This window comes from Lynx canadensis, chromosome B1, assembly GCF_007474595.2.
Source record: "Lynx canadensis isolate LIC74 chromosome B1, mLynCan4.pri.v2, whole genome shotgun sequence".
NCBI classification, from domain to species: domain Eukaryota; kingdom Metazoa; phylum Chordata; class Mammalia; order Carnivora; family Felidae; genus Lynx; species Lynx canadensis.
In genome coordinates, this window is record NC_044306.2 from 173,672,617 (window position 1) to 173,692,956 (window position 20,340).

Sequence of the window (20,340 nt, forward strand, 5' to 3'; positions counted from 1 at the left end):
ATACATATTATTTATTATTGCAATCTTTTGGATGGATTGTTTTCTGATGAGGTAATTGGGAAAAGGATAGCATAAACATGGAGAAAGGGAAAGGGAAGAAGAGATATAGAAGAGATAGTCAGGACTGTAAAAGCTGATCCTGGAAGAGAGGCATTTACTAACTGTCAAAAAAAAAATCCTGAGAGAGAAAAAGGAGAAAGATGGCAGGGACTCAAAGGCAGAGGCTTAGCTTTGCTTTTTGCCAAGGTTCCATCCATCTGGCCTTGGCTTCTACGCTGGCTTTTTCCTCCAAATGGCAGTTCTAGAAGCCCAGCGGTGAAACCCAGGGCAGGGAGATGGATCATCTCTGAATCACCCTAAATTCTGTACTCATTGCAGGCATATAAAAATTGTACATATTATTCTTCTGCAGTATAGAATTCCTTTGAGACTAATAGAAGAGACAGGCCTGTCAAGTGAGTCAGCAGTGACCAAAGGCAGACATAATCCCATTGCTTTTTGGCTGACAACTCATGCAGAGGAAAATATTCTCTGATCCATACAAAGGCAAATGTAGCTTAAATTCCAACACAAAATTCTAACTATATTCATCTTCTATTCCCAGTCGATGATGACCCTAGATGCCAGAAATAGCAAATACACCATCTCTTACCATTGGATTGTAATAATTTAATAGTTACTAAAGCTAAGATGCTCAAAGGACAGGATAACTCAGATTATTTTCAGATCTAAGCAAAAAAAAAGATGAAAAGAATGATGCCTCTCCTCAGATTTGTTTAATAGTGGATATTGTAGAGGAATATCTATTATGGGTGAACATACAGAAAATGAACATAAACCTGAATAAATTATGAGATATCTAGAAAAACAAAACACATGGTGAACCACATGATTTTTTCTTTTATGTGAAGGGTGGCTGTGAAGGCAAAATTGCAGTTTTAAGATGGGTTTTCAGTGTGATCTCTCCTGATGTGCCTTCACAAACACAATCATTTAAGAAACCAAGTTGAGCCTGGATCTGAGTATCATAATTCAGGACATCCTTTTTAAATTAAAAAAAAAATCTTTCATTAGAAAAGTTTTTTTGATGTTTCTTTATTTTTGAAGGAGAGAGAGAGAGAGAGAGAGAGAGAGAGAGAGAGAGAATGAGTGGGGGAGGAGCAGAGAGAGAGGGAGACACAGAACCTAAAGCAGGCTCTGGGTTATGAGCCGTCAGTACAGAGCCTGATGCAGGGATCGAACTCAGGAATGGCGAGATCATGACCTGAGCGGAGGTCAGATGCTCACCTGACTGAGCCCCCCAGGTACCCCCAGAATGTAGAGCATCCTTAAAAGGAAGATCAAAGGGCAAATTTTACATTACAAAAATTACCTTGATGCTGAAGAATAATTTCACTTACAAAATTAAACATGGATTGAAATCATGTATTATGATCCACCCCATCTGTTCAGCATACACTCTATCTGCCTACCTACCTACCTATATCTATCTATCATCTATCTATCTATCTATCTATCTATCAATCATCTCTCCCTATTTATTTTTATGAAAGAAGAGAAATAGGTTTTTTTTTTTTTTTTTGCATTTTTGCTAAATTACTTCCCTAAGATGTTATTCCTAGACCTCTGGGATGGCTTTGATTGAAATCTGCCTGCTCTTGTTTCTAAAAAGTGCAGCATGGCTGGCCTGTGCAGAAGGTGACTTTCCAGATAGGAGAGCTCCTGGTGGGTCAGCTGACTTCTACCAAGCACAGGAAATGCTCTCATTTCTGGGTTCAGACTTCTACATTTAGCAGCTTCCTTTAACCCACCCCAGGCTGGTGCTTAAGCCTTCATCCCCTCTGAGCTCTGCTGCTGAGGTCCATGGTTCCTTAGTTGGTGTTGCTGAGGCTGCTGCATACCCCAGCTGACTCCTGCCACCGCCTCAGCTTGTCACACCACGCATTTAATCATGAGTGTGATGTGCAGCCCAGTGTGAGACCCAGAGAAAAGACAGAATTCTGTCCTCAGTGGGATAGAATATTCAAGCTTACGCCTCTGCTTTAAGATTTGGCGCTCAATTTTTACCCTTTAGAGCTGTATGTATCAATACCCCAAAGCAATTTTTCTTGGATGCGTTTTGCTTTGAATTGGAAATACACTTTTGATGTTTTTTATTTAATAAGGCACAGGCATAGGACTACATTCGTTATTTAGACTGGAACTTAGTTTGCACTTGATGTAAGAAAAAAACCTGGCACACTTGTTCAGGGTAATTGCAAAGAGTGAAACGAACCCAATTTATGTAAAGGATTATTGAAGGAATACAAAACTTCCAAAGTAAGCCTGCTAAATCATTCATTCAGTAACTGATTGACATTTGCCCAGATTTGGATCCTGTGCTTTGCTAGGTTTTAAAGCAAAGCGAAGAAGCAATTATTTAAAAGTGATGATGAAAAACAGTATTGAAAGAGAGCAATCCTGGAGGGTGGATATATTTTAAGTGATTATTCTCTGTTAAATAATGTAATTCACAGACCATTGAGCTAGGGCCCAGGAATCATCTGTCAGCCTATGTTTCTACCTGGCAACCTTTGATATTTTATCATTAAAAGATATGTAAATGCAATGTAAATAATGTCAACCACTTTTTAAGGAACAATTATTTCTTTTATTCTTTTACAGATTTCTATTTCATTTTGTGATTAAAAATTTTTCTATAAACTATATGGGTGAAGTTGGGCTTAAAGCCTATTTCTGGGAATCTAGTTCCTTTGAAACTACTTGTTTCCATTACATTTCCAGTTAACATCTATAAATCCATCTGATGCTAAAAAATCTGTTGTGGAGAAATCGTAAATCTAAGTCCTCTCCTCTGCTCTGTACACAATACCTACAAAATTTATGAAGAGGTAATTGCACTTTTGGCAGTTAATTTTTCTCTAGACTTAATATCAGAAACATTTCAGGCAATCAAAAAACAATAGAAAAAAAAGCATCTTTAATTGATTCCTCAGAGAGTTCTTTTCCAGATTGTAAATAATTATTCTTATGTTTTCTATTTGGTTGTTTCAGGAGATACACAAAATGAAATGTAGGACACAAGTAAAATGCTAATAAGACACAGGATAATATTAAAATATTCCTACTTTGCCTGTATGGAACATAGGCAGTCTACTCTATCAGGGGAGGGAAAGCATATGTGAACAAAGGATTTTCACCCCTATAAAAGTACAAGGTTCATTTGCCTTAGAGAGAACCAGGGAGCAAGACATCTTGTGACAATGCCCGTCGGGATGCTGATGGGGCTCGGATGAACCCCCACCAGAATGAGTGTATGGAGCTCAGGAGAAGTGTTCACAGACAATGCCTCTCCTGGCCACCGGGTCTTCAGTGAAATCTGTCATGGATCAATCTACCAGTTAGTCAAGCCACACATCAGTATTTTCTGCCCTTTAGAAGCAATGATGGTATTTACCACTGGGGAGTGTGATGTGTGTATTTATACAATAGCTTGACTCGGAGTTAAAGATGCAGTCTGGGGGTGTGTTGTGTTCAAATCCCTTTAATTTTCTATTCGGATATTTCCAGGCTTTGTAATTATGCTATCATGTACTTATGGTCACAAAAAGTCTAGTTTAAACTGAATACTCTTTAGTACCCCCCTTTCATATATATTTTCACGCCATATATAAAGTTTGGGATCAAAAAGTCCAAGGAGTATGGAAAAATACAAGAATACATCGAAGAGCAGAACATTAAAAAAAACAAAAACACTAGTTTTACCTTGCTCATCAAAACTCTTAAGGTTTGGAAAATTTATTAGGATTTTTAAGCATTTTAAGAATTATTATTAATCCTCTTTTAGAGCATCTGTCTAGGGGCACCTGGCTGGCTCAGTTGATGGAGCTTGCAACTTGATCTCAGGGTTGTGAGTTTGAGTCCCGCATTGGGCATAAAGATTACTTAGAGTACCTAACTACTCTTTTCCTGGGTTCAGATCATGTTCTTCTGTTGTGAGCACGCAGTAGGAGTTCAATGAAAGCTTGTTTTCAGAATGAATTACTATAAAGAGATATTTATGTTTCTCTTTTACTATAATAGGTAATATCTGTAAGTAGTGTTATCTTTGCCATATTTATGTAACAAAACTAAGTTCAGTATAAGATTTGATTTAAAGTAATACCATAAGAATGGGACATTTAAAGGTGGGAATTTAAAGGATTAAATAAAAAGTATAGGATCTACCCATGAATTTCTAAATATAGCATGCTTGACCAGGAAAATGGAAATGAATATTGGTGAATGAACTTCAAATTAAAGGAAATTATCAATATAAAGCCTTGTAAACTTAAATTAACATAAAGGAAATACACTTATTTGTAAAAACAACCATATACATTAAGAGAAATGATATTCTCTCTCAACTTGCGTTCTCCATACTGTCCGTGCAAAATTGCTTGTAGAGTCCTCAAAGGGGCGTCTGTGGCCAGATGTGCAGAGAACATCCCCTTCACTGATATATAACAGAGCAATGTGGCCTGCCTTTTCTTTCACTAGATGGGAGTCTGGCCAGGTCACGGCTGTGCTTTTGAACAACTGGTCTGGATGTGTGAGACCTGCAGCACAGGCAGCAGCAGCTGGAAGGCATCCTGGATGTATGTCGTGCTATTGCAGCCCTGGGAGAAGGGAGAAATGTGGCTCAAGGGTTGTTTGCAGAGTTCAACCTGGACAATCCTTCCAGTTTGATAATGGTCCCTCCTTGCAAACCTCACAATATTTTAAAATATTTTTCCTTTAATGTTGGGGCTTAAGGCAATTGTAAACACAGTCCTTTGGATGAAATGTGTTCAGCTCTTAATTATCTATACTAATAGAAGAATTCACTTCACATGAGGCAAGTCATTTCCATGGACTTTGAGGCTACATCGATATGTGTATATTCATGACCAAATATATCCAGTCTTCCCTATTCCTCTCCCAGACCAACCCCACTGTCCTAAAATAACACAAAAGCACAGTATGAAGGAAGCTCTAGTTTGCCCTAACCTAGAGATGAATAAACAGGAATGGGCTACATAAAGCGAACTGGAGATAGTACTGTGTAATCATTCATGGCAAATCCTTGAATGCATATGGGTACCTTCTACTTGGTTTGGATATTTGATGTTGTCATTCATGCTCTGTGGTATTTTTTTTTTTAAGAATTTTTTTAACTTTATTTTTTATTTTTTAAAATTTACATCCAAATTAGTTAGCATATAGTGAAGCAAAGCTCTGTGGTATTCTTGCATACCGCGGTCGGTCGAGAGGCTATGTAATGTTTCAGGTCACTAAAACATAAGAAAACTCCCACCGGGGAAATAAATAAACACTTGACTTCATATTCTTCATGACTGACATAGTAAATTAATCTGCCGATGCCTTCTGGGTGGCCAGGGGAGACATTTTCTTGTTCCATATTCTGCATCTGACTGCCTGGCTTTCCTCTTAGCTGTGTCCTCCAGAACCTGCCCCTATAGCTCCTTGTCCCTTCTGGTTGACTTCATCCCACTGCGTGGCTGTGTCCTAAATGGTAACACTTGATGTCACCACTTTGTTACTTTTGTACCTTGGTAGTTTTCCCTAACAGTAAGGCACAATTTCTACAAACATTATAAATATATAGGTAGCCTTCCCTGACTTGTATTTGGTAATTTCCAAACGCTGCAACTGACAGCTACTTCAGACAACAAAAAACTGTATATGCATTTGCCCGTGTTCAAACTGGTTAATACCCGTGGCTTCAGCTGGGTGCCCTGGGGCTATAGATGTGCCAGGTCCTTATAGCTGGGCCCCTGATGGAAGGTTTTCCTCCACCAGCCACAGGTAGGACACCGTGACTATGACTCAGGAATGTGGCCTCCGGGGCCTCTTCTCTCTTCTGTCACTGGCTTCTGGTAAAACCACAGCAGTATCGGGACAGCTTCGTATCAGTGTTACAAAGTCCTGGTGAGCCGACAGGCCAGGGAGTGAGTGATCTCTGAGGACAGTGCCTCTGGTCACTGAACAGACAGAGGCTAAACAGTCAACTTGTCAATATTGTTAGTCTAAAGCTTAGACCCGGCTAAACCAAAGGTGATCGTGAATGGAGACAAGGGCTCATTTTTACAAAAATCACCATTGAGCAAGAATCCCTCATTGCAGCCAATAATCACAGTGTTAAATCTGGTGTCAAACTTGGCAGCAGAAATGTGCTTCTGCTGGAGGAAACAGCAACAGAAATAACGTGCAAGCTTAGCGTTTCTCTTTATAATCAGGAATTCTTGAAAATTAGGTATTGTTGCTTCACCCAAGGGTTTACAGCTGGTTGAGCTACACAAATGTGCTCAAAAGCGACTGTTGATGATAAGATTTAGAACTGGAATAACACTTGCTGCCTGGGAAAAAGACAAACAAAACAAGTAGTTCTAACATTTGCTTTGATTCAGAAGCCCTTTCTCTCTGGGGGCCACTTACCTCTAGCAATACACTATTGATCATGGGGTTAAGAACCTCAGCCTTCTTGTTGCTCTGTGGAATCAAAAGGATGAAATTGACAGATTAGGTGCTCATAGTATAAAGCTTGCCACATGAAATGTCATATGATGGCTTTGTAGAGGGATCTCTTAAAGAGGAAGAGGAGAAGTGGAATGTTTATTACAGACCAGACTTCACATTAGGTGCTGCTTCTATCTAATCTCATTTAATTTCGACAGAAATCCTGGTAGGTAGGTAGGTAGGTACCATGATAACCTAAAGTAAGGATGAGAAAATAGGAATCAGGAAAGTTGAGTAACTTGTTTAAGGTCACATAGCTAGAAATTTAAGCTCAGACATTTTTTAACTATTGAAAGTTTGTAGCACGTCTGGGATTATGGGGAGGTGAGTGAGGCTGAGTTGCCCAAGTATAGGGCTGGATCTTGTCTCTACTTAAAATGTTGATATTTGGTTCATCATGATCTTTTTGCATTCATTTTGATTAAAAATTTTTTATATTTATTTATTTTTGAGAGAGAGAGATAGAGAGACAGCATGAGCATGGGAGGGTCAGAGAGAGAGAGAGAAACACAGAATCCAAAGCAGGCTCCAGGCTGAGCAGTCAGCACAGAGCCCGATGCAGGGCTCAAACTCACAAACTGCAAGATCATGACCCGAGCCGAAGTCGGATGCTTAACCGACTGAGCCACCCAGGCGCCCTGCTTTTTTAAATTTTACATGAAAATATGTATCTAGATGACTGAAGTTGTTTCCTTGTCTTTTTGGGGAGGCATGGGGGCAAGGTAAGCTCTCACATCTGTGGGTGAGTTAAGCACCTTACTAGTCTACCCTAGAGCTGACCCTGGTCTAGACTTATTTTTTCTTTTAAGTGCAAACATGGGTCTTTGGTTACAGAGTGCATCTTCCAGATTAGTAGAAAATTAACACATTCTTAAGTACAACTTACAGACAGATCTGGAGATTCCATTTTGCAAAACATGAATATATGTAAAGCACACAAAATACAGAGCCTGATATTAAGTAGGTGTTCAAAAAATGAGAGCTAGTATTAGTTAGTATCATTATTTCCACTATTGGTCTATCAATCAACAGTCTTCTCTAACTGTTCACTTTACTCTTAGACAATAAATAACTAAAGGGACTGGAAAGACAGAGGGCAATCTTAATAGGCTGGTTTTCCTTACTGTATCCAGATGACTTTATGGTAAACAAAAATATATAAATGAGATAGATCTTTCCAGAGCAGCCCACTCTCATTGACACTACTTTACTGAGGGCAAAGTAATGTCTTACTGGGGAGACCATAATGGAGTCTTGGGGAAAAACTCTTTAAAACCCCAGTCATTTTAGTAACTAACCAGAAAATCCATTATGGTATTTGCTTTCATGTTTATTTGATTATCAATAAACCTCTAAAATATAATCAAAACGAGGGCAATAAAATGACATTGGCTTTCAGAATCAATGAGATGTGCAAGCAATTTAAATGGAGTCTGGAGAGCAATACACACTCATTAACTTCAAGTTATGAATAACGGCTGTTTTAGAAAACAGAAACTTGATATAAATGATTCATCTTAGCACAAGATCAGGGGTAGTGTTGGGATGGGATGGCATTTCAGTAAACTCAGCTTTAGCTTTTTCCTTCTCCAAAGTGGTAACGTGTGTCTTCTTGATTTTGCGCATGCAAACATTTGTATACATGTGCATATATGTAAGTGTGTACATATGTATACGTTCAAGTACATGCCCAGTAGCTAGAGCCTTGCTGCTCAAAATGTACACTGTGAATCAGGAACATTGTTCTCATCTGAGAGTTTATTAGATATGCAGAAACTCAGTCCTCATCCCTGGTCTACTGACTCAGAACTTGCATTTTAAAAAGTTCTCTAGGTGATCTGCCTTCCCATTAAGATTTGAGAAGTACTGTACTGGAAGATGGCATGTCAAGAGAAATGGGAAGCAATGCTGTGAATATTACCCACTAATGTAAACAAGTGAATGTTTAATGTGAATCATATACAATATACAACACACACACACACACACACACACACACACGCACAGACACATATATCCTCATCAGTAGGCAGCCATAGAGAAACAGTTGGCCATCTGTCTCACCCCTTTGGGCCTCAGTTTCCCACCTAGTGAACTGGGGAAAGAGTGAGAAGCTTTGGGAAGCTGAGTCGCCGAGGCCATGTCATCCTGATTAGGACCTCACACCTCCCTGTGAATCTGGCAGTTACACCAAAGTCCCTGGGTGTCTGTCACTCAGACAACACCGAACACACACGTGCATTTCATCAAGCCTATCATATCAACGAACTTCTGTCTCCCTCTTCACTCTGTCTACATACAGAAGCTCTTATTGCGGAAGCCCCCAAATTATACAAGTCTAAGGGTTGATGTTTTACAAAATAGGAGAAACAAACCAGATTCCTCGAGAACAGAATGGATAGGTGGTATGTAGTTCATCCCTGATTAATCGAGTCGCTTACAGAAGTGTGGGAAACACACATTTCCTGACAGTCAGGTCCGCAATCACTTCCACTTCTTTTGAGAACTGACCTTGGCCTCAGTGGGTAGCAGGGTGGGGGGAAAGTGCACCCCAGCAGCCAGGTAGGTCTGCATGATATGATCCTGTCCCCAGTCACTACGGGTGATACCAAGCGGACCTGTGACCCACACTGATGAGCCTTTCAGTAGTCTCACCCAGGAACTCAGAATCTGAATGGAGAGACATGGGGTCTGGGAAATGCTACAATTGAGTCACATTAATGGCAATGTTTTGGAGAGAGAGGGAATACATATTCTGGTGCTGGATCCCCACAGCTGCTCACATTACTCTACTGCCTTTAATAAAGTCCCCTTTCTGTCTAGATTACGTACAGCTTGTTTCTGTCACTTCCTGTTATAGATTGAATTATGTACTCCCAGAAAGATATATTGAAATCCCAACCTCCAAGACATCAGAATGTGACCTTACTTGGAGATAGGGTCATTGCAGATGTAGTAAGTTAAGATGAGGTCCCACTGGTCATACCCTAATCGAATATGAATGGTGTCCTTATGAGGAGAGAGAAATCTGGACACAGAAATACACAAAGAGAGGATGATGTGAAGGCAGAGAAAGAGATTATAGTTACACTGCCATGAGCCAAAGAATGCCTGGGGCTATAGCGGCTGGAAAAGGCAAGGAAGGATTCTCCTCTAGAGGCTTCTTGAGAGGGCATGTCCCTGCTGACACCTTGGTTTTAGACTTCCGGTCTCCAGAACTGTGAGACAATAAATTTCTCTTGTTTAAGCCCCCCCTTTGCATGGTACCCATTATGGCAACCCTGGGAAACTAACACATTTGCAACCAAAAAACACCCTAACAAAAAAAAGGAAATAAAATTTGCTGTTTCTCATGGCAAGAATCATCTGCCCTTGAATCCAGGGCCTTAAAAGAAAAAGTAGAAAGATTAAAGTGGAGGAGGGGATGCCTGGGTGGCTCAGAGGTTAAGCATCCAATGTCAGCTCAGGTCATGATCTCACAGTTCATGAGTTCCTGAGTTGGAGCTCTGTCTGCATCAGGCTCTGTGCTGACAGCTCAGCACCTGGAGCCTGCTTCAGATTCTTTCTCCCTCTGTCTCTGCCCCTCCCCTGCTCAGTTCTGTTTCTCTCCCTCTCAAAAATAAATAAACATTAAAAAACGTTTTTTTTTTTTTAAAAGGAGAAAAAATTTTTTAAAAAGAAAAAGGTTAAAAAGGAATATTTTCCACTTGTCTTCCCAATCCCACTAAGGTAGGGTTATATAATGTGACTGGCTTCTGAAGAAAATAACCAGAAGCCACACCTCCAAACGCCAAACCTTTCAAACTTGTTACCTTGAGAATAGAAACACTTATGCCAACAGGTAGAATTTTTTTCTTTTGGTTAAAGTTGAAGAGTAATAATAAGGAAACCTCTCACAGTGGGTGGCATAAACAACAGGTTCTGAGGGCAATAGTGAATGTGAGTATTCAAAACTATTTTCATAGGATAGATAGATACATAGATAGATAGATAGATAGATAGATAGATAGATAGAATTATATATCACAAGTATTACACAATGAAAGGAACTTTTATTTGACTTCTTTTTAAACAAATAGAGGAAATGAGGTCCAGAGATGTTTCAAGACCCACTTAATACCTTGTAAGTCAGAGATGGCAGCATCAGGATAGAACCCAGTCAGATGAGAGCCCTAAGTTCCCTGTTCTAACAGAAGGTGCTCCTGGCCTGGTTTTAGTAAACATCATGGCGCGGCTTCTGTTTTACGGAGCCAACAAAGAAGGCACTGCACTTCTCACAGCTCCTCACAGGCTCATCTCCCAAAACAGGTGAAAAAAAAATCACTATGATAAACTTACCCCAACAGTGGTTAAAGAACTCGTAAACTTCTTTGATAAGGAGGCCACTTCTTTACACATTGCAGTAGTTAATCTGAAAGAAAATAGGAGGTTTGGGGGGATTTTCCATAAGATAAAATAATTTAAAAATCAAGAAAATTACTGATACTGATACCATATTCATTGAAAAGAACACACACAAGTTTGAAGATGCTCTGCAGAAATGTTTCCCTCAATAATCTTTCATGGTTCACAATCATAGTTTAATCTAATCCTGGTTTTTCTCTGCATGCATAATTAATGAATAATCACCCTATCTCTTTCTTCCTCCCTCCCTTCCTCTGTCTCTCCTTTTCCTTCTTCCTCCCTCCCTTCTTCCCAGTAGGCTTCACAGCTCACTGCAGAGCCCAGCTCAAAGCTTTAACTCACAGCCCTGAGCTCATGACCTGAGCTGAAATCAAGAGTTGGATACTTAACCAACTGAGCCACCCAGGCACCCTCACCCTACCTCATTTTAGAATCAAAAGCATATGCAGGAAAATTTGAGGCTTGAGCTCCATAGGTTTAGGGGTATAAGCTTCTTGCCAAGTGGCTTTTCTCTAGCTTTTTGGTCATTTTGAAATAATAATGAGCATTCATTAAGTGTTTTTATATGCATAATCATATTTAATCCTCATAGTGATTTTAAAGATTACATTAATATCCCCATTTTATAGATGGTGAAACTGGTGCTTAAGAAGGTTAAGTAACTTTTTTTTTGAAGTAGGCTCCACACCCAACTTGGGTCTTGAACTCATGACCTGGAGATCAACAGTTGCATGCTCTACTGACTGAGCCAGCCAGGTGCCCCAAGGAGATTAAGTAACTTGCTTAGGACATGTAGTAATAAGTGATAGAGCTGGAATTCAAATTCAGATGTCTCTTAATTTCTTGATTAAGTTTTTATTATGTACCTCATAATAAAGATCCTATAAAATCTGTTTTTGTTTATTTATTAAAAAATTTTAATGTTTTTATTTATTTTTGAGAGAGAGAGAGAGAGAGAGAGAGACAGTGCATGAGCAGGGAGGGGCAGAGAGAGAGGGAGACACAGAATCCGAAGCAGGCTCCAGGCTTTGAGCTGTCAGCACAGAGCCCGACGTGGGGCTCAAACTCACAAGCTGTGAGATCATGACTTGAGCCGTAGTCAGACGCTTAACTGACTGAGCCACCCAGGCGTCCCTATAAAATCTGTTTTTAAAGACTTCTATCAAAACCCCAAGTTTATTCTAGCCATTTGACTACTAGGACTTTACCTCAGGAAAATAATGCTAGACGGGCACAAATATTTAACAAGGCAACATTTGTCATAACATCACAGATGATGACAAAAACCAAAAACAATCCAATTAACCTAACAATGTGAATATTATCTATTTCCTTCTATAACTAGTATATACGACTCTTATGAATAGTGGTTAGAATGCTATTAGAAAAATAGTAACTCCAAGTTAAGACTCTTACATGTTAAGATCTAGTGAAGTCAGGAGCAGTGAGCTTTGTTTTGATAAATAGGGGTTCTGTCTAAGCTATGTATTTAGGTTTGTCGGGCTATATCTATCTGTCTACCATTCCATCCATCCATGCAAAACTTATCTGCAGAAAGGGTCAGGAGAAAGGTCCGGGGATAGCCCAGAGCCATTTTGTCTATGGCCTTGGGCAGGTGGGTGGAAAGGCACTTATTATACAGACACATGGGAGGCCTTACGACCTTTTGCTTGGTGCAGCTTGGTAAGGTTGGTATAATCTGGACTGGAAATCAGAGATGCTAAGAATAAGGTCCTGCTATACATACTTAGGGACTTGTGAACACTCTCCCTTTACAAACAAACACCACAAATAGAAAATACCACTTCGATGTCTTCCTCAATATTTTAAACGTTTCCTATTTTTCCCTTTCCTCTTCCTTCTATAGACTGAGGTAACTACATATTCTTCCTAAGCCTATTACGTGCAGGATTGTGTGGTTCTTAGATCACCTTTCATTTTCACATGTTTAGATAGGAAAATCTAGATTAGATGACACCTCCTTACAAGTGAGGAAAAATGCTACCAGTAGTACAAAGATGCTAATGTCGACTTTTTGGGAAGTTCTCTGACTAAACATTTGCTCCCCACCTACAATGCCAAATACAGTAATAAGCAAAGACTAGTTAGCTAGCAAAGTGAATGAGTGTATTGAGATGTGTGTGTTGTGTACCTGTGTATTTTTAGGAGGCTCTTATTTCGGCTCCTGTGTCTGTGTAGTAATGAGAAGGTGTTGGATCTGTGCTAATTTTCCACACTACGGCATACAGACATGCGGGTAAGAGCTGATGGCTTGTTTTTCAGCTCCATACCAACTATTTTCATGTGCATACGGTTACATTTTATTCCACTAGATAAACTAATAATAATAGCTACTATTTGTTGGAAGACTGTAACATATGATAGCACATATGCACACACATGCAATCCACAGGAAACTGGCTTGCATCAACAACCATCACTGCCAGAATTCAGAATATGCAGAGCTGGTATAAGTCGCTAGGAACCATGGGGGTGCGTTTGAATATCTTTGGGAAGCTAGCTGAGAAGCTGCATCAAGGTGTCCTTTCTCTATTCTTATGGTACATTAAAAATGCAATTATCCTCAAAGGTCTGTACTTTTAAGACTTTGATCTATTAAAATAAACACTTATCCTTGAATGATTTAGTGTTTCTTTCCTTAAATCTCTTCATAAATAATCCCTAGAATGTCTACTTAATTGTTCTTATTCTTGTTAACATTATTCAGCAAAGAATCTTGTGATTCTTAAGAGAGTCTATTTTTAAAGATGACCACGGAACAATAGAATTAGTTGCCTTATAATTTAAATCTTTAGTAGCCTAGGGTGTGTGTATGCCTCTATGGGTGTGTATCTGAATGGCACATACATGTAAAATTGGAAAAATAAGAATTAAAAGTAACATTTACTTTATCAGAACTCTTGCTTGGTCCTGAGCTGGTTTTTCCTCTTCCTGCCCATGAAGAACTAACTCTGCTACTTTATGCAGCTGCTCAATGCAACGTGCTGTTACTTCTGCCAGACTTTCGATGGACAGCATGTATACTTCCTGAAACAGATAAATGCAAGTAAGAAAATTATTCATGGAGCAGAAGCTTTGTTGAAAATCCTATAATGTGGGGGGCCCGGCTGGCTCAGTTGGTAGAGCATGCGATTCTTGATCTCTGAGTCATGAGTTCAAGCCCCACAATGGGGGGTAGAGTTTAATTAAAACAACAACAACAACCCTATAATGAAAAAAAACTTATATATATAAAATATATATATAAATTTTTTCCATATATATATATATAATTCTTGGGGAAAAATGGCCTGACAAATTTATATATATATAATATATATATATAAACTTGTGTGTGTGTGTGTGTGTATATATATATATATACACACACACACACACACACACACACATACATATATAAACTTGTAAAAAATATATATATATATTTCTTGGGGAAAAAAATGGCCTGACAAGTTTACCCAAAGGTGAATGGGTGTATCAGAGACTTTTCTAAGTAGAAAGGCTGCCATAACATGGAGGTGTTGCCGGGTCCCCGGTGTCACGGAAACACTCACATCTGTGTCCCTAGTTCTCAGAGCAGTTCTGGGCACACAACAGGCAGCTGCTCAGAAATGCTTGTGGAAGAATGGCTGAATAAGTCAACCTCACTGGACATTTTTCTTTATAGTGATCGAATTTAAAATCTACTTTCTCTAAAATGAAAATTCAATGTAAAAGCGAAGTTATTGCAAACTCATTTTTGAACACAGGGTATAAATTATGCTCACATAAATTTATTAAACTATAGAGTAGAAACCATGGCCATGAAGTTTTTTTCTGGAAAAAGCTTCAATTACCTCATTAGTTTATGGGGCATAAAGACCTTTTATAGTTACAAATTTGCATATAAGATGGAGTTTTATCCTAATGATAAATCAACTATGTTCTTAAAGATCTTCTTTCCTTTAAATTATCATTGTAAAGCTCTGGAGAAAAACTACAATATCTATGCTAAGTCACGAATTGTCTTGGCATCGAGAAATTTTAGTGTTTATCCCATTAATACTCATATTTCTATAATGTGAAACAGGGTACAAATGAAAATGAAGTGCTTTCTCCTCACTTGAAATTCGGCTACTAGTGAAATAAAGGTAATATTACTGCTCTTTAGGTAATCTCAAATAAATTTACCTCAACTGTCTTAGTTCTTCTCTCTTCCTTTTTGTCTTCTTCGGGATTTTCTGGTTTCTCTTCCTTTTCTTCCTTTTTGGTGTTCTCCTCTGCCTCTTCTGCCATATCTACTGATACGGTAGCTTGATCTTTTCCCACCCAGTCATGAGCCTTCTTCATGGCCTGCAAAGGCCCCCCAACCAAAGCAATTCGTTTATTATGCAAATTGGGAGACGAAGAAATTCCTATCCCCAGACTACAGTAAAGTTGCCCTAAACCTTCAAGGGTGATTCTCTGTACATTCAAAAAGTGATGAGGCAATTCCTTAGTCCCCTTAAAAGCACATTGTTGGTGCTTTCTGGTGAATATAAAGTAAGAAAAGGGGGCAGAATAGAAAGTATGGCGAGAACACTGCAGGACCTTTTTAAAACACACTGTGAAAGGATACACGGGTAAGAATAAAAAGGACAGTCACCTTGAAAGACCGATAGTATATTTTTCACTTTTCATGACCAACTATAAAAGAATAACAGTACTTTTTTATATATAGGTTAGAGACTTAGCCAGGGTCATTGCTAAAGCAAATTTCCTCATTTGATAGGGCTCATGAAACCCTTAATGTTTCATGAACCTAGTAATGTATCATGCAGTGAAGGTGAAGGATGGATCTGTTCTCTCTTCCCTCGTCATGGAGACATTAGACCTCAAGGGGGGAGGAGAGGAGCTGTGGGAAAGACCTGGAGCTGCTCCATGACTAGTTTAATCTCACATGAGTGCAGTCTGAGAAACCTGTAAGCCTAAAAAATTATGGCTAAATTGAACAAGCAGAACAACCCCCCTTCCCCATCTGTCATTCTCTGAATTTAGAAAGGGCAGACTCACCGAGTTTTTACATTACGGTTTAAAGCTGTTTGCTTAAGTGAAAGTTGTATCTGAGCTTATGTTAAACTTACTTCTCATCTTAAAGCTTAGCTGACTATGTCCACAAGCCAGTGGGACCTTGGAGACACCACACACACACACACACACACACACACACACACACAGCAGTGGCAGGTGCTGCACAGAGATAAATGAGGCAATTTCCCACTGTGTTCAAGTCACTGACCTGCCAGAATCGGTGACCTCTATCTGAGATAAAGAAATTACTCATGTCTCCCCCTCACTGCCTCATCCTGCCCTTTCCTCACCCACCTTGATTAAGTGAGGGCCTACATCAACTACTGCTTGCTAAAGAGAAGGGAAAAAAAGAGAATGGGAAAAATAACACAGTTTTAAGTACTTAATACGCAGTGTCTTCATTAACAAACTCCACGGCAAGTCCTTACACTAAGTTGCAAAACATGCTGTGGTACAATTAGAAGAACCCAGACTGAAAAAGCTGGATGGTTCTTAGACGCCACGTGGCACCAGCATTCTGTGCGGGAGGGGGCGTGTGGCTGACCCGGCTGAGGGGATTCTGTCTGCATGATTCTGGCACATCACTGCAGCGTGGGAGGGGAGACGGAGTTTGAAAAACCCCTTGGTGATTCTGTACCCCTTTTCCCTCCCCTATGCTGAAGATACCCACTGCTCTGATATACAATTCTATTTTGAGGAGAAGTGACTTGTTCAAGGTCACAGGGTCATTACTGGTGAAGTTGCAACTAAAAGGCAGGTCTCCTGACACAGTCTAGCATGTTCTCTCCCATCACATTTCATTATGTTGCCTCCTGGAATCTTAATTAGTGACCTCATACTCTCCTCCCCCCATCACCATGTGCCATTTGGGGTTTGGGGTTTTTCCATTTCAGGTGGATCTCTTGAATTTTACAACCGATAACTTTAAAAACAACAACAACAATAAAAACTGAGACTTAGACAGTGCTGACCTTATTGAGTTTGTCAGGCGTGGCTGCAACATGTAATTCAAAGAGAAGCTCTGTAAGCATGCTAGCAAATTCTTCTCCCTTTTCTTCTAAGGCTGGAAATAGAAAATGACAGAAGTAAGAAACGTGATTTATTTTTCCTCCTTCAGAATGTGGCAGCTCCCCGAACCTTACAGCCCGCAGTCAAAGTGAAAGTGAGGGCTGCAGCAGTCTGCTCCCCGGCTGCCAGAGGGCAGCTTATGAGCTGCTCGCTCCCAAGCACCACGATGCTCGGGCAGCGCCACGTGAGGGCTGCCCCAGCCTCGTTGCTCAAAGCTGTAGCTGGGGTGCCCCCAGGCTGACCTGAAGGCAGCGTGAGGGCAGGAAGGGACCTGTCTGTCTTGTTGACAGCTATAGGTGATCGGTAGCTATTTGTTGAAAGAATGACTGAATGAACAAACGAATGGTGGAAGAGACCTGGGACAACACTGTATTTATGACCTTGAGTATTGTTATGCTTAGCACTGCAACTCTAATAATACCCAGGGCACCCTTTTCTGTCCACAGAGTCATAGTGCTGAGCAAGCAGAGCTAGTCTCGTGGGTCATACACTACCTGATGTAACTACACTGTATCTCTTGGGAAATTTCCCAAGGTTTCCGAGGACACCTGTTGGTCCTATACTACTTCTTAACGGTATATCTTCCCTCCAGAATGGGAGCTACCTAAGGACAGACATGGTATATGTTTTTGCTCATTCCTGAATCCAGAGCATCCAACACAGTGGCCGGGAACATAATAGGTACTAAACTGAGTATTTATTAAATAAACAGTTTGGTGGTAAACTATACCTTATAGAATAATATATAGATCACATATATCATGTTATGTATAATATACCATCAAATAAAAATAAATTAATGTCATTGCGGGCCAATAAAAAATTAAAAAAATTTTTTTAATGTTTATTTATTTTTGAGAGAGACAGAGACAGATTGCGAGCAGGGGTGGGGCAGAGAGAGAGGGAAACACAGAATCCGAAGCAGGCTCCAGGCTCTGAGCTGCCAGCACAGAGCCCGACACGGGGCTCGAACTTACGAACCGCAAGGTCATGACCTGAGCCGGTCAGATGCTTAACCCACTGAGCCACCCAGGTGCCCTAATAAAAACGATTTTTTTACAAGTTATAATCTTACTTCTTTTTCTCATTTATATGTATGAATTGAAACCATATTTAAATTTTCTAAGTGCTAAAGAATTGATTCTACAATGGGTTTACCACCAGTTTGGGGGAGAATAAAAGCATCATTAATCTGGCCTGATTACATGATCTCAAAACCCTCTGAGTAGAAAATCCTCTGGTTTGTGTCAGTGGGGAAAGGCATTACCTTCAGGGAGAACTAAGCCATGTGAGAAAAACTGTATCTAATACTTGTGTGCATGTGCCCTTTGCTGTTTTATAGACAAAATGGCTAATTAGCAGCTCGTGAAGACAGCCGGAGTAACTTGTATGTCTTTGTTTAAAACATTTGGCTTGATCAGTTTATCATCACCCGAGTTCATATATTATCAGGGGAGAGACAGATTCATGAACAAAATAGAGAGGTAAAACATATGTGTCAGGTGGAAAGTTTTATGAAGTATAAACCAAGGAAGAGGAATGGGGGTGGCTGGTGGTCGGGAAGTGAGAGGGCAACTGAGAAGGTACCATTTGAGTAATGACAGAGGAGGAGATGGTGAGCAACACCAGATGGGGCACGGGAAGAGATCTCCAGGCAGAGACACCACCAACACAAGGTCCAAGAAGGAGTGTGCCTGGCTTGCGCAGGGACAGCAAGGAGGCCAGGGTGGCTGCAGCAGGGACAGGGAGGTGTGTACCTTGGCGGGAGAGAGAGAGAGAGAGAGAGAGAGAGAGAGAGAGAGAGAGAGAGAGATGGCTGTCTTTGTTCAGGATGAAGCTGACACAAGCATCGTTCTAACCCGAAGAGGTAAGCGCACTGATTGAGAAGGCTTTTACAGCACCAAATCTTGCCCTGAGAGAGGTATTAAGAAGGCTTCCTGGAGGAGGTGATTACCTGAACCTAGTCTTCAACCTAATGCCTTCTCATTAGCTACTTGCAAGAAAGGAGAGATGAAGGGCTAGGGAGACAGAGACAAAGCTGAGATTCTCTCTCTCTGCTGGGCAGGGGTCTTGGTCTCACCCTCCCTACGTAGGCAAAGTAAGAGGGGCAGGCACACATCTGTGCAGCATCAGCAAGGGCTCATTGCCAAACTGCCTGGTTCTTCTCACTTCTTGTTCTGTGTGAGGCAATGATGCAGGGAAGTTAGAGCCCTGGATTTAGTTGTGGAAGGCATGGGTTCTACCCCAGCTCCTGCATTTAGAGAATATATGGCCTGGGGCTAGTCATGGGTCTTCTTGGCTTCCATACCCTCCTCTAAATTTAGATAAAAAAAACCCATCCATCTCTGCTGTAGCACTGTTGTAAAGATCAAATAATGTAACAAATGTGACAGTATTTGTAAACACTAAAATTTTATCAGCTATGTTGTTATGTGCCACAAAGATAGAAACATAGGGAGATTGGGGTGTTTGGGTGGCTTAGTCGGTTGAATATCCAACCTCGATTTTGGCTCGGGTCATGATTCCATGGTTCATGGGATCAAGCCCTGCACTGGGCTCTGTGCAGACAGCACAGTGCCTGCTTGGGATTCTCTTTCTCCCTCTCTCTCTGCCCCTCCCCTGCTCTCTCTCTCTCTCTCAAAATAAATAAATAAACATTAAAAAATAACATAGGGAGATTAAAAATATTTGGGAGTCATCAATGCTAAATTAGGATGCAAATACTTTGTGTAGCTCCACTTTTTTTTTTTTTTTTTAGAAGCAGGCTCCACACCTAGCAGGAGCCCAGTGCGGGGCTTAAACTCACGACACTGAGATTAAGACCTGAGCTGAGATCAAGAGTCAAATGCTTAACCGACTGAGCCACCCAGGTACCCCTCTCCAGCTTTTAAATGTGCATTTGTTCTATACAACAGAAAAAGATACCAATAACTTTTAGCAGATATCTTAGGGGAAAAAAAGCCACAGAGAAAAATGGAAGTAGAGAAAAACAGAAGTAGATAAAAACTGATGATCAATACTGTTGCAACAAAGAATATCTATTACTACAACTCTTGGTTCGTACATGTGGTCAAGATCTTCACTGAAGCGATAAAAATAGAAAATGGCCTTTTAGAACCTCTTCATGACAGTGGTAAACCAAATTAGAGACCTATAGTAGTGTGATAAAATTACACACTGCTGGAAAGACAATCATGCAAATCATTAGCTAATATTATCAAAGGCAGAGGAGCCTGATGT

At 40.2% G+C, this 20,340-nt stretch overlaps 1 protein-coding gene across 5 annotated transcripts in view; it reads right to left on the reverse strand.

Moving 5' to 3' along the window:
- Positions 1-2,961: 2,961 nt before the first annotated feature.
- Positions 2,962-20,340, reverse strand: part of FAM114A1 (family with sequence similarity 114 member A1) — a 69,297-nt gene continuing 51,918 nt past the window's right edge. For 3 of the 5 annotated variants that reach the window (XM_030314043.1, XM_030314042.1, XM_030314045.1), the window contains 6 exons: positions 17,004-17,095; positions 15,154-15,315; positions 13,871-14,010; positions 10,897-10,969; positions 6,478-6,531; positions 2,962-4,658 (listed from right to left, as the gene is read on the reverse strand). In XM_030314043.1, the coding sequence (XP_030169903.1) occupies positions 4,557-4,658; positions 6,478-6,531; positions 10,897-10,969; positions 13,871-14,010; positions 15,154-15,315; positions 17,004-17,095 (623 nt within the window). In that variant the 3' untranslated portion in view covers positions 2,962-4,556. Of the gene's footprint in view, positions 4,659-4,682; positions 6,399-6,477; positions 6,532-10,896; positions 10,970-13,870; positions 14,011-15,153; positions 15,316-17,003; positions 17,096-20,340 lie in introns of those variants that run through there. The other 2 variants (XM_032593007.1, XM_030314044.1) reach the window with 1 other exon arrangement.